This window comes from Equus caballus, chromosome 15 (genome assembly GCF_041296265.1).
Source record: "Equus caballus isolate H_3958 breed thoroughbred chromosome 15, TB-T2T, whole genome shotgun sequence".
NCBI lineage: Eukaryota > Metazoa > Chordata > Mammalia > Perissodactyla > Equidae > Equus > Equus caballus.
In genome coordinates, this window is record NC_091698.1 from 14,168,158 (window position 1) to 14,182,726 (window position 14,569).

Genomic DNA, 14,569 nt, shown 5'->3' on the forward strand with positions numbered 1-14,569 from the left:
AGGCCTGAGACACACTAGAGGGATAGATCACTGCAGGTTCTTCAGCCATTGAAAATAATATAAACAGCTCCATTCTCATAAATTTAACAACTTGAAAACAAGGAACAACTTACCAAAAATTTCAAACTAACAAAACTCAACCAAGGTGATAGTATTTTCCTCAGTCGGGCGCTGCTAGCCAAGCTTTTTGCCACAAAACTCAAGACTTGGATTCACGCGACACACCTGAAGAAAGCACAAACTCTGGGGGGAACTGCACATCATTTGGTGACTTAAAAATAAAGATTTCTCCAAATGGAAGCAGACAGTATCTGATGCGAAGGTTTCCAAGGTGTCTGGACCAGGTCTGTTGGAAGTTTGTCTGCCAAACCTTTGAGGATGACATGACACTTCAGATCATCTCCAATGCCTCTGATCTTGATAGCGTGCAAACTTCAGGTAAAAAGTGCCAGAGAGTTCTCCCTCCTCTCACTCCGTGTTCCTCAAATGTGGCCACAATAGGTTTCCAATCTGTGTGTTTTTCCTCCAACCTGGGACATGACTCCCAGAGAAGCTCCTTCCTGGCATCGAGGGACGAGAGGCTACTGAAAGTGGAAAAATCTGACTGCAGATCAACAGTGCTTTCAGAGAAAGATCGCAATCAAAATGGGGACATGTGAAAGTTAATAAACGGAAACGTAGTTGAAATAGTGTTGGAAGGCTAATAGAGGGAGTTCTCATGCCCTATGTCAAAGGCGCAGTGCAACAGGAAGAATAAAGACTTTCTCTTCCTGACCAGTCAGAAACTAACCCAAGGAGAGACTGTCACAACTCTGCCGATGAAAAGCCACTGCCCTCAAGACTGTGTCCAATAGCCCCCACAGTTTTCCCCACTCTGAGATAAAAGAGCTTCTCCTCTCTTCCTTGCTGGGTGCTCCTGCATGGCTTGCCATGGTTGCACACTCCAAATGGCTATTCTTTGCTAATCCCAGATAAACCAATTTTTGCCAGAGAAATAACTGGCTGTCTATTTGTTTAAGGGCAAGACTTGTTAATAAGCAAGAGATGTAGAGAAAACATTTGATACAATCCAACTCCTGTTTGTCATAAAATTTTCTAGCAAGTTTGAAATAGATGGAAACTACTTTCACTTGTTGAAGGTCATCTACAGAAAATGCACAGTTGACTTCATGCTTAACAGGGAAAGACTAAATGATTCTCCCCACAATAAGGAACAAGAAAAGGAATACCACTTTCACTACTCTTATTCAACAAAATACTGAAGCTTCTGGCAATAACAGAAGTAAAGGAAATAAAAGCCATAGAGTTTAGAAAGGAAAAAATGTAACCATTCCTAGTTTCATTGTTGTCTGTGTAAAAAAACTCTGGGAATCTACCAAAAAAAAAAAAATCAGAACTAATACATGAGTACAAAAAGTTCACCAAGTACAAAGTACAAGATCAACACACAAAAGGCAATTTTATTTCTACAACTAATGATGAACCTGCAGATGATAAACTTGAAAATGCTGTATTATTTAAAACCACTCCGAAGAACATGAAATATTCAGGCATAAATTCAAGAACATGTGTACAGGATCTGATGCTGAAAATTATAAAATACCGATTACAGTGATTAAAGAAGATGCAAATAAATTGAGAGCCTTACTATTGTCAGAGACAAATGCAGCAGAAATTAGTTAAAGTGGTGAAAGCAGATTTTATTCAGTAACAGCTGACAGAAGCTGAGCTGCGCTCAGATTTGTACGGAGGTGAATCTAGAATTTTAAGGAGGGAATGAAGGAGCAGGGTTCAGGGGCTCAGTAGAGTCAAAGAAGTGAAAAAGTACAAAGGTTGGTCAGTGTAACTGTGATTAGACCCACTGTGTTCGTTACTTTGCAGTTATCAAAGTTAGGATTCTATCCTCACTCAGAAGTTGAGAGAAAGAGGCTCTATCTGTCTTAATGATCGTATTTCAAAGGAGTGGCTCTTAGGTCCTTTAGAGAATTGTGAGAGATACATATCGACAGTTGTAAGCCCTCTTTAGTAAATACTCTAAGAAGGGGGATCAGAGGCCTATAATTGGGTGTTGACTAAAATAAATAGCAAATTTTTCTGTCAGCTTTGAGCTCTCAGGAAGGCATTTTAATGGTGGGCTGGAGTCATTCCGGTTACACAGACTTATGCAGCTAGAAGCCACGCCAGAGTTTGGTTGAGTCTCCTCCTGGTGTGGGGGTTTGGAAGGAGTTGTTATGTGCTGAGAATTCTGCAGTCCTCACCATGTTACTGGATAGAATAATGAGTACAGGTCTCAATCATCCCCAAATTGATCTATAGGTCTAATATTGTTCTAATAAAAATTCCACCACAGTTTGTAGACAGAGACACCTTTTTCTAAAATTTATATAGAAAGGCACATAGCTGAGAGTAGCTAAAACAATCATGACAGGAAGAATAATGCGGCAGTAAACACTTTAACAATATTTAGTATTGCCTTGTACATACTGTAATCACAGCATCATCATTTTCATTGTAGGACAGCTACATAAATCAATGGAACAGAGTAGAGAATCCAGAAAGGGACCACAGAGTTATACCTTAGTGATCTCTGACACCAAGAGTGAACCTTAATGTAAATTATGGACTTTGAGTGATAATGATGTGCCTATGTATGTTCATCAATTGTGAAAAGTATACTACTCTGACGAGGGATATTGACAACAGAAAGGTTATGCATATGTGGGGGCAAGGACTATATGAGAACACTGTGTATTTCATTAAATTTTGCTGTAAACGTAAAACTGCTCTAAAAAATAACATCCATTTATTTTTTAATAGGCAATACAAGAATACCTTGTAGTGATAAAACTGGTCATTATTTTAGCTGTGATGGATACAGAAACTTGCACATCTGATAAAATTGTACAGAACTAAATACACAGGAACAAATTAGTACAAGTAAAACTGGAGAAATCTGAATAAGATAGTGGATTGCATCAATGCCAACAAGCTGGCTCAGGTATCGTTCTATAGTTTTGCAGAATGTTATCATTGTAAGGAACTGGGTAAAGTGTACACTGGAACTTTTGGAGTTATTCCTTACAGCAGTGTAGAATCTACAACGATCACACTATAAATTTCAATTAAAAATAGTTGGCAAATGGAAAGTCAGTCTATGTTTTAAGTTAGGAAGTTTCATTAAATGGTCAGTCCCATGACTTTATAAATTGAATACAATGCCAATAAAATTTTAACGAGCTTTTCTGTTGAGTTAGATAAATGATCCTACATGGAAAAAATAAACGCATAAGCTAAGCTAGGAAAATATGGACCAGGAAGAACTCTGAGGGAGGAGCTGCTCTATCACACGTTAAAAATACTGCAGAGACTGTAATGCGACAGGAGAGGATTGTTGCATGCACAAGAAGAGGAGAGAAGGGAAAGGGAGGGGAGAGGGTGGCAGAGGTCAGGGGAGTGGGGGAGGGGTGGCCTGATTGGAAGTTGTTGACATGGGGAAGCCGGAGGTCACTAAGTAGAAGGCAGGCATCCTATGTGATGGTTTAGGGAGCATATGTGGCTTTCTCTGGCGGTCCTGTGTTGAAAGCAGAACGAGAGTTTTGGAAACTGGCAGTTACTGACCAAGTGCTGACTGTTCTGTGCTGAATGCTGCAGGGGCTGTGATTTGGCTTCTTGGGATGTTTGCTTCCCACGTTGGGGGTCAGAGTTATACTGTCATATATGATCTGGCCTTTGTCCATTTGTATATTCAGTCTCAAAAAAACAGTTGGTGCACAAATTCATCAGTTAGCTCGTCATTAAAAAATAGTCTCTTGGAAAGTTAAACCTTCGAAAGTTAAAAAAATGAAAATGGTAAAAAGATGAAAGATGCCAAATAAGTTTTATAGATAAATATGAAGAAATTGAATAAGAATCTCAAAATAAAATGTCCAGCAGTTAAGTATATTTACTTGAGAATATATCATGCAAACTATGTTTCAGTAGAGTGTCATTTTTATTATCAGCATAGGAGAAAAGATGAGTTATGGAAGGGATTCTGCTCATGCTCAGTTATTTCCTTTACTTAACATTAAATCTTGAATAAAGTATAATGTCAAGCTGACTCATTTACTCCTTCATTTTAAAAGCTGAAGACTATTTCCTTGGTTTTTAAATAATGAGGTGTAAAGGAGGGGGTGAGGTGTTGAAAATAACTTCCACTGAGATTGACAGTAGCAATTGCTCTTGATTTTTTTGAGAGTTGTGGGGTCACCCATCAAAGCAGGAATGCTATTTGTGTTCAGAAATTAAGAATCTGAATTTTATTAGAAATTTTGACTTTTATACACCCTCAAAAAGTAAACTTAGGAATTTATTTGAATTTTTAGCTCTGTTGAGGTATGAGTAATAGACAAAAAATGCACACGTTTTCTATATGTGTATTGATTAGTTTGGACATATGCATACACCCATGATATCATCCCCACAACCAAGTGCTGAACGCATCCATGACCTCCAAAACTTTCCTTGTGATTTTTGTGTGTTTTTTTAAGCTTAGGAATTTCATGGATTTTAAGCTAATGCTCAGATAAAAGAGGGAGAAGATGAGGTGTACATTGTTTCATTATGGTACCTTAAGACATAGACTTTCAACATACACATGACTTCTGAAAAGCAACATTTATTACTTTCACAATGAAATATTTTCTCCTATTTCCTTCAAATATATGGCCTTCTTATTCTACCCCCCACCCACTTCCTTTTTGAGTAGGGACTCAGGAGAAATTTCCAATGGTACAAACAAACAGGGTCCAAGGGGTGGCTGCCCCTCAGCCCTGCAGGGTTTTCCCCTGTGAGAAGCGCCCACTTTGCACGTGTGTGAGCCAGTGTGGAACAGGACAGAGTATGTCTGCAGACTGGTTCAGCCTGCTGAGCCCCTTTGCTGCTTCTAACCTATGGCCACGAAAAAGGCTAAATGGAGGGAAATTAAACTTTGATGTGTTGATGATTGAAAAGGAAAGTGCCTTGCTCTCTAAGGGATAAAGTCATTTGGAGGAAAATCAAATAACTATCACAGTTATTTTTTCCTGTCTTATTTTTCCACTGAAGCCACTAGATATTTCAATCTTTCTGACTTCCTAACAGAATCCAGTAGTACTTTCCTTTTCTAAGGCCAATGAACTGTTATGTAAGGGGCTTCTATTGCTTTGTCCAAACCCTCCCGGGATTCTGTTTATCTACTGTTCGTTTTTCACCCCCTGCTTTTCAGATTGCTTTGTTCACTGTCCTTGTAAAATAAATGTGGCTCATTAAAATAACCAGCATTAATATGTATCTCTTTCACTGCATTTTATTTAAGAAATATGCTGAAGATTTTCTGTATTCTGCATGTGAATCCTTTGTTGAATATTGGAAGTGGGACAATCTCTTCGCATCCTGTGACTTGCAAATTCCCTCTTGTAATGTGTCTTATGATGAACCGAAAGCCTAAATTTTAATGAATCCCAGTTTACCGATATTTCTTTTATGGAGAGTGTGTGTGTGTGTGTGTCTTCTTTGAGAAGTTTTTTCTACCCTGTGGTCCCAAGGATGTTTTCTTATGTTGTCTTCTAGAAGTTTCATTATTTTACCTTTCCCCTTTAGGTCAAAGTGTCCAGGAATTGAGTTTTGTGTATTGTGAGGGTAGGGCTCAAGGTTTCCTTTACATCCATATGCCCGTCTCTACGAGTAATAACAGGCAGCATTGGGACAGGTGGACACAAGCCTGGGAGTTAGGGGTCCTGTATTCTCAGCCTTAACCTCCCTTTAAAGCACCCTCTGAATGTGGGCAGGTGATTTTCCCAGTTCTCCCTCCTCTCAGACTCCTTCCTTCCTCTCTTCCTTCTATCCTTCATTCCTCCCTCCCCCGCTCCCTCCATTCTTTCCTTCCTTCCTTCCATCTATCCACCCGAGCATCTGTCCAGGTATCAATCTGTCCAACTGTCCTCCTGCCTGTTCGCCTGTTTGTCCTTCTTCTCTCCTTCCATCCTCTTTCCTCCCATGTCTCAACTTCTCTTCCTTGTCTTTGTTCTTCCTGCTTTCCCTGTGACCCTCCATTTGTCCGCTCTTCCTCTGTCCATCCAGGTATCCCCTTTATCTGTGCCTCTACCTATCTCTTTGTCGCGTCTCTCTCTTCTTCAAGCACACTGTCTCTCTTGGGTTCATCTCACTCACAGGCTCGAACATCCCTCTACTCACACAATCCCTCCTTCTGTCACTCACATTTATGGCTCACCTGTGAATGGTTGTCCCGGGACAGCCACTGTTGGAGTGCAGATGAGCCTGTGGGGCTTCACCCACTGTGTGGGGTCTCTGTCTCTCCCAGACGACAGCCCTTTCCACAGCTCCTGAGCCGGGCAGCATGTTCCTGCCTACTTCCTCATTGCTTGAGCAACCAGAAGACACCACAGGCCTAGGGGGCCCCTCTCCCTTCCCCAGAGGAGCTCTCCAGCCCCACACCTCAACTGACCAATTCTTACTGGGCAGCTGGGAAGCCGAGGTGTGCAATTCTGCTTTGAGGGCAAGCATGTTGATCACAAGGATTATAGCAATATTTCAATCTGATGCAGCCCACAGAGAGCCCCTGGTCTTGTCAAAGTCACAGAAAATTCTAATACAAGGTGGGATGTTTTGAGGAGAAGCACCTGGCATCCTTTGGGTGGGAAGAGCTCTCTGGAGGAAGTTTTGCCCAATTGGGGTCTTTAAGAAGGAGTAGGAGTTATATAGGGAAATAAGGTGTGGAGCATGTTCCTGGCAGAGGAAATTGCATGAGCAATGGCCCTGTAGGCAAAAACAGCATAGTGTACAGGAGAATTGACAGGAATTTGGTTTGCCTGAAGCACAAAGCCTAACTCAGAGTGAATGCATCAATGAGGCTGAAGAGTCAGCAGGAGTCAGATGTGGAAGGGCTTTGAGTGCCAGGTCAAGAAGTTTGAACTTAACCCTGAAGGACTTAGGGAGCCATGGGTGATGCTAGAGCAGGAGTGTTCTAGTGAGATCTTCATTTCAGAAAAATGCTTCTAATGTTCAAGGCAGAGAACATCCTTTAGACAATGCATCCAGTGAGCATGTTAGGGTGTTGGTTCCGGTGAGAAAAGATAAGACCTACCTGGGACGTGAATGAACAGAAGGAATGCATTGAGGAGCAATCTGTAAGTGCAATTGGTGTTACCGGCAGGTGAGGGAGGAGGAGCTGAGAGATATGCTGGCTTCGACTTGGATGAGCGCAGCATTGGGTGGTGGTTCCACTGGGAGCAAAGGCAACAGATGATACTGAGTTCAGCACTCTGATCTAGTCTCAGCCCAGCTCTCAGTGATGGCCATCTCTCTCCCTCTCTTCTTGCAGCCAAGGGGCATGACCTGAAGGCCCTCACACTCAACTCCACCATCTCCACCATCCAGTATTTGACAGACATGAACAAGGGCTCAGCCACATTGAACTCCACTGAGAGAGTCCTGCAGCACCTGATGAGACCCTGGTGCCAGCAGCTCCCGGCAGGGTGAGTCCCAGCCAGCCGTACCCCACCTGCTGTCTCTCCTGCTCATCCTCCTCCTGCCTCCTCCCCTGCTTGGATCCTTGTTCAAGAAGAGCAGCCTGGGCCCCTTGTCTTGGGCTGTAGACTGATCTCCCTCAGGGAAGTCCCTTTTCTGAGCATTTGAGAGTCATGAACACTTTCGGTGACCACCCCAGTTTTCACTCTTCCCACTGACTGCCAATTTGCTCCTCCCTCCCTCTGGCCCCCATTATCAGAGGATTCAGGACATCTCTCTAGAGTCCCCACATTCCTCTCTCCCCGGGCCTGTGGAGGAAGGGGCAGCCTCCAGCATGGAAGCTGTCTGCACCTACCACCCTGACCACATGGCTCATGATGGAGAGTGTGACAGAGACCCCATGTGACAGAGAGCAGCATTCCTGGGTGCTGAACCAGCTGATCCACCATGTGACCCCGAGGGGGCCTCTACTTCCTGGTCAGGGACAGCCTTTTTGTCAGTGATGAGTGTTCATGCTGAGCTGGATTGACAGTGAGCGTTACTTATGCCTGTTCTGCTTTATTTCCTCTCTAACAAGTCAGCCCAGGTTATGAGTGGGGGACACAGAAACCGCATATGTATAAAGTTTCAACTTACAAACGGAGACTATGTAAATGGATTTGTTGATCCCAATAAAAAAAAATGTGAACTATCTCACTATTAATTTTTATATAGATTGCCTGGACAAATGGTAATATCTTGGTTATAATGGGTTTAAATATACTATTAAAATTAGTTTAACTTGTTTATTTTTACTTTTTTAAATGTGAGTATTTAAAAAAAGTTTAAATTTCATAAGATAGAGTGTGAAATTCTACTGTTGGACAGCACTGTTCAAGACATGAAAATAAAGCCCAGAGAAAGTGGTTAGAGACAATTTTTCCAAGGAAAGGAGTCAATCTGACCCACGTGGCAAGATGCAGAAAACAGTCTCATACACACATACACACACACACTTAGAAAGCAAGACCAACATCATCATAGAGTTGAACCACTACTTCTCAAGTGGCAAGAGGTTGCAGTCCTACATTGCAGACAAGATCCCAGAGAGGTTTTCGGTGGGTGTGATTGAAGGAAGGGGCACAGGTAAGGGAAACTTGAGGAAGTGACCTCACTTCCTTGGAGACAGACCCCAACAGAACTTAGCACACTGGTCTCCAGGCGCCCACATTCTAGACATAGCATCCTATTGAGCCCACTTGAGTGGCGACACTGAAGACAAGAGGATGTTCTCCTGTTGTCTCCCGAGTTGTGGAGGCTCCGGCTTCAGGAAAGCCAAGAAAAAGAGACTTTTCAGTCACTATAGACACTGGCTTGGCCCTCACCTGCACCGCCTCTGTCCAACTGGCAGGAGGAGCACTCAGGTAACACAGGGAAAGCCAACCGGGTTAGGCCACAATTGGATGCCACCCACACACCACTTTGAGCCTCCTTGTGTGTCGGGGGGGAGTGGAGTGAGGGACAGCGCTGTGGAGCGGGGACCCACCGTGAGCATGAGACATTTGCTTGGCCTTAGAACCCTGGCAGTGTGTCATGTTCCCAGCCTAGGTGGTGGCTAGCAGGATGGGAGAGTGAGTGCTGGGGACCAAGCTCCTCTGCCCATTAGTTAGTCCTGAGCCCTCCGGGTGTCATCTCATTCCCTCCCTGGCTGGAGGTCTACGTAGATGCTGCTGTGTACATGATCTGTGCCAGGGTTTCCTCCTGTGGCCAAGTCGAGGCAGGCCCCTGAGACCTCCCTGCCCAGCTCTCGGGCACTGTCTTTGCAGAGATGCATGCAGGAGGCGGTTGAAGAGCTGGCAGATGGCTTCAGGTACTCCATCTCCCTGGACCGGGCGCAGCTCCACCCCGCCAACAATAGTGACCAGGGCTGCTCTGAGGTGAGAGTGGGCACAGAGGGGTCTTCCCACCCAGAACCCTGAGATGACCAGGCCCGGCCCAGAATCCAAATTCAAACTCAGGTTCTCCTGCCTGTCCTTGGCCGATCATTCCCTCCGTTCTCTCCTATAGAGCCTCTACATAGGGCAACTGAAAACATGCACACTTGCTCCCCTAGTTCCAGAGATATATGATACAGGGAGAGAGAGAGATGGAAACATGAGGAGGGAAGGAGGGAGGGGGCTGAAGAAAATGAGTAAGAAGGAAGGGCCAGGCTTTTTGTTCTTAACCCTGGGTTGCGTGCCATCCCATCACCTTGGCTGCATTCTGTTCAGAAGCCAGTTCCTGACCACTGTGTGTTCCACAAGCATGCGCACAGAAGAAGACAGTGAGCACCGGGAGCCATGGTGGAGGCTGCCCACCACATAGGCCGACACGAGGCACTTGGGTCTGATTCTAAGTCAAACAGGAGACCATGCAAGGTTTCATGCCAGTGAATGGAAATATCTGAATTTCCCCTAATTTCCACCTCTTAAAGGTGCAGAGCTGGAACCCAGGCCTGTTTTGAGGGCTACTCCACACTACATCCCACCCCTTCTTGTCATTCATTCATCTCTAAGTGTGTGCATCAGACACACGGTAACCAGACCACAGGTGTTGTCGCTATTGTCTGTTCTACACCTGAGGATGTCCCGAGGGAGATATTTCTGGCATTGTCCCCATCGTGCAGGTTGGGTGATTGAGGAGCCCCTGGGAGGCACGATGGCGTTTCCAGGACACAGAGCTTGTAGGAAAAAAGAGGTCGGAACTCAGCTGCATGTCCTCAAGCTTGAACCCTGCTTTCATCACAAGGTCCTGTGTTGGGATCTGTGCTGGCTATTTGTGAACAGTTCTGGAGGTGACATGGGCAAGGAGGGTGAGCAGCCAAGATCCCAGAGGGGTTTTCGGTGGGTGTGACTGAAGAAGGGGCCAAGGTAAGGGAACCCAGAGGTAGTGACCTCACTTCCTTGGAGACAGACCCCAACAGAACTTAGCACACTGGTCTCCAGGCACCCACATTCTAGACATAGTGTCCTACGGAGCTCACTTGAGTGGAGACGTTCAAGAGAACAGCATGTTTTCCTGTTGTCTCCCGAGTTGTGGAGGCTGTGGCTTCAGGAAAGCCAAGAAAAAGAGACTTTTCAGTCACTGTAGACACTGGCTTGGCCCTCACCTGCACCGCCTCTGTCCATTTGTCAGGAGGAGCCCTCAGGTAACACTGGGCAGGCCAACAGGGTTAGGCCACAACTGGGTGCCACCCGCACACCCCTTTGAGCCTCTTTGTGTGTCGGGGGGGAATGGAGTGAGGGACGGCGGGGCAGAGCGGGGACCCACCCTGGGCAGGAGCCGTTTGCTCGGTGTTGGAAGCCTGACAGTGCGTCGTGTTCCTAGCCTAGGTGGTGGCTAACATGATGGGAGAGTGGGTGCTGGTGACCAAACTCCTCTACCCATAGGTTAGTCCCGAGCCATCCAGGTATCATCTCATTCCCTCCTTGGCTGGAGGTCTATGCAGACGCTGCTGGGTACCTGATCTGTGCTGGGGTTTCCTCCCGTGGCCAAGCCGAGGAAGGCCCCTGAAACCTCCCGGCCCGGCTCTTGGGCACTGTCTTTGCAGAGCAGCACACAGGAGGTGGTCGAAGAGCTGACGGATGGCTTCGGGTACTCCATCTCCCTGGACAGGGACCAGCTGCACCATGCCACCATCAATAACCAGGGCTGCTCTGAGGTGAGCGTGGGCACAGAGGGGTCTTCCCACCCAGGCCCCTGAGATGACCAGGGCAGGCCCAGAATCCAACCTCAAACTGCTGTTCTCCTGGGACCCTAACAGGGCTGTCCCCCATGAGTGTCCCACAGTCCCAAAGGAATCTGGACTTCCGCTCCTCCCCACCAGCTGCATAGGAGGGTAGGAGGGCAGTCTTTGCATTTCCCTAGGAAGATTAGAGAAAACGTTGTTGTAGTTGTCACTTCCCAATAGGCCCTGAGTATCTTTGAATTTTGCCTTTTTTGGAAAATGGAACCTCGACAACGAGGGTCTCCAAACTCCCTTTAATGTAAGAGAAATAACCATCAGCGTGTTTTGGAAGTCAAAGGGATTCTCAGAGTGTGTCACTGCCTTGTACACTGTTTCCAGACCTGGGAGGGGTGGGGTGGCTGCATAACGTTTCCCTCCAGGTCGGGGCCCACTGAAGCCTCAGGCAGTTAGAGGGGCTGGCCATCGGCCCTCACTTTGGGCGGTTCTCAGCTCTGACCCACAGGACCTAGAGAAGCCACTTGGCATGCCTAAGCCTCTGTTCTCCTCTGTGGAGAGGGGGTGTCTGTTGAGGATTCACTGGGCTGGTGCTCTGCACAGAGGGAGCTCTGTTGTCCCTCAGCAAGCAAATGGCCTCGAGGGAGCTCAGTGTGGAATCCTTCAACACACCCAAAGTCAGATTGTACTTTCAAAGCCCAGAACCTTGCTGAGTGTGGGAGCTCATGTGTCTCCTGTTGCAGATGTGTGGGAGGGGCTAGGAGTTCCTGGGTCAGCTGCAGACCTTGATAATCCTGGTGGTTTGAAGTGGTGGTCCTGACCCTCTGTCCTCCTCATCCCACCCAGAGTGAAGATGAGTCCACTCTGTCTGTCACTGAGGCCTGCAGGATGCGTGCCCTCCAGGCAGGCATGATGCAGAGGCTCTCAGAGTCTGTGGTGCCAGCCTTCCCCAGCAGAGTCCTCTGCAGTGTCATCACCTCCCTCTGCAGCTACTCAGGCTCCAGCACAGCCCACCAGGTGCTGGACCAGCTGTTTCCCAGGTGACTGCCCACCTCCTCCTCAGCACAGTGGTGACTCTGCCCACTGCCAGCTGTGTGTCTTGCCTTGGGAATGTCACCGCATCTCTCTGAGCCGGAGCTGGCTCCTCTGAAACGTGGGGTGGGAGAGGATGAACTTGCTAGGCCTCTCCCAGGAATGAATGGGATCAGCCCTCCAGGTGCTGCCCTGGTGCCCGGCTCTGCAGAGAGGGTGGTGGGCCATGCTGTGGTTGCTGGTGGTGATTATTTCTCTGTCCCCCACGGAAAGTAGTCTTCGTCTCCCTTCACTGGCTTGTGGCTTTTTGAGTTTGGAAAAGCACCTGGAGAGCACCCTGTCAAGGAGTTTGAGATGCCATCCTGCTGGTCCTGGTGCTTGTCCTTGGTGTAGCCACTTAGGGATCTCTAGGGCCACAGAGAGGCCACAGGCCCACTCAGACACCTGGGGTGGTTCTGGTTGGAGTTCATTTAACAATGTCTATGAAGGACGTACTGTGTGCAGGGCATCTGGACACACTAAGTGTCACTCAATAAATGAAGCAGACAGCCTCCCTGGTCCTCCTCTCTAATCTGAGAGTCAGTCACACTTGACATCATTCCTAGGTCCCATCTCCCCTCCATCCCGGCCGATGCCCTCATCCCCTTTGGGACACATGGAGGCAGCTTGGCCCATTGTGTGCAGGATGCTGGAAGACAGCACCACCTCCCAAAGTGAGTGGTCTTTGGGTGCAGACGGAGGGCCTCCTGTCTCTAGCAAACAGGGTGCGGGGAGAGGATGGAGGCTGTGGCCGGGTCAGGCCTGGGAGAACCCTGCATCTCACCCATCTTGTGATTCCCATGGGAGGGCTGAGTTCTGGTGGCTTCCACTCCAGCAGGACTGGACTCAGAGCTATACATGGGTCCCAGGCCCCCTGAGAACCAGAAGGGAGGCTGGGCTGAGTTGCCTCCTAGAGACCCAATCCCAGCAGAGTCCCAGCTCCTTCTGCCTCCCTTTCTCCACATCCACCCCTTGTGAGCACCACCACCAGGTCCATAGTAGGAGGTGTGTGAGCCAGCTGCTCACAGATCTGCTGGAGTCTTCATTCCAGTGGTCCACTTGCATGGAGGGCTGGGGTGGGCTGTGTCCAGACCCTTGGGGAGGAGAGTGTCAGTAGGAACAAGAGACTCTCACAGACTCTGTGTTCGGCCTGCTGGATGAGCAGGCCTGCCACTGCCAGGACAGCCAGCCAGGGCTCAGGGCTGGGATGGGCCCCTCCTCTGGAGGGGGAGGGGATGGCACAGGGGCCCAGATGCTAACAAGAGTGCCTTGGGCGGGCAGTGTTTAAGGAAAGGCCGGGCCACTGACTCTCTGGCCCATCTGCCTCCCTGCAGTGCTATCTATTTCCTGCTGGGAACCTGGCTGGGCCAAGGACAGGATTGCAGGGAGCCCCTACAGTTTCCATGCTGGACCCTGCAGCTGGCCACTCTGCACGTCAGCTTTGGTGGCTCACATGTGGAGGACCATGCCTACCTTCTGCCAGGACACCTGGAGCACCTGAAGGCCATTGAGGCCAAACAGAAAGGTGAGGGGACTGGAGTCTGAGAAGACTGTCTGTGTTGAGGTTCATGGTCTAGAGTTCCCTTAAAGGCGGTGGAGTCCTTCCTATCTTTGGAAAGGCACAGAAACTGTCAGGTGTGTGGGTGAAACTTTCTCCTTATCCTGCTGCAGAGCCAGCTCCAAAGCTCCTGCCACATCCAGAGCCAGAGCCAGAGCCAGAACCAGCCCCTGGGCTACAGCCATCTCCACTTCCAGCCCCACCACCCATGGCAGAGCTGGAGCCAGCGTCACCTGCATCGGACCCTACAGGGCTGGAGGAAGGGGCACCATTAGCTTCAGCCTCAGTGCCAGCTCCTGAACTAGAGCCCACTGGACCCTGGGCTGTGACCACCGAAAACCAGCTGCGGGAGGAGAAGCTGAACATCTTGGACTTCCCTCCCCGGCTGGTGGCAGAGCAGCTGACAAGGATGGAGGCGGTGAGCAGTGGGGCTTGCAGGGCAGGGGGGCCCTGCCTTCCTGTGCCATGAGCTGCCCCACACCTGCCATTCCCTGATCCAAAATCTGATGATCTGGGTTCACATTCCTGCTCGCCCGTTACCAACACTGCGACTTGGACACTTTCTTAACCCCAAGCACTTGCTGTCCCCACGTGCACAGCAGAGCCAGACACTAAGGGCACCTGCTGCACGGGGTGGCTGTGCCGATGAATGAGGTGGAACAGAGAGGAAGTTGGGCAGGGTCTGGCCTTTTGGTGCAGGAGGGAGCTCACTGAAGTGCTGCCAGGTCCTTGGG

General features: G+C 48.1%; 1 protein-coding gene across 50 annotated transcripts in view; it reads left to right on the plus strand.

Moving 5' to 3' along the window:
- The window catches only part of LOC111771824 (ral guanine nucleotide dissociation stimulator-like), a 91,685-nt gene that overhangs the window by 71,989 nt on the left and 5,127 nt on the right, over positions 1–14,569 (plus strand). For 15 of the 50 annotated variants that reach the window (XM_070234931.1, XM_070234946.1, XM_070234940.1 and 12 more), the window contains 7 exons: positions 7,361–7,514; positions 9,312–9,422; positions 11,075–11,185; positions 12,053–12,246; positions 12,844–12,951; positions 13,612–13,802; positions 13,949–14,253. In XM_070234931.1, coding sequence (XP_070091032.1) covers positions 9,318–9,422; positions 11,075–11,185; positions 12,053–12,246; positions 12,844–12,951; positions 13,612–13,802; positions 13,949–14,253 — 1,014 coding nt within the window. In that variant the 5' untranslated portion in view covers positions 7,361–7,514; positions 9,312–9,317. Of the gene's footprint in view, positions 1–2,817; positions 2,999–7,360; positions 8,910–9,311; positions 9,423–10,535; positions 11,186–12,052; positions 12,247–12,843; positions 12,952–13,611; positions 13,803–13,948; positions 14,254–14,569 lie in introns of those variants that run through there. The other 35 variants (XM_070234943.1, XM_070234942.1, XM_070234950.1 and 32 more) reach the window with 7 other exon arrangements.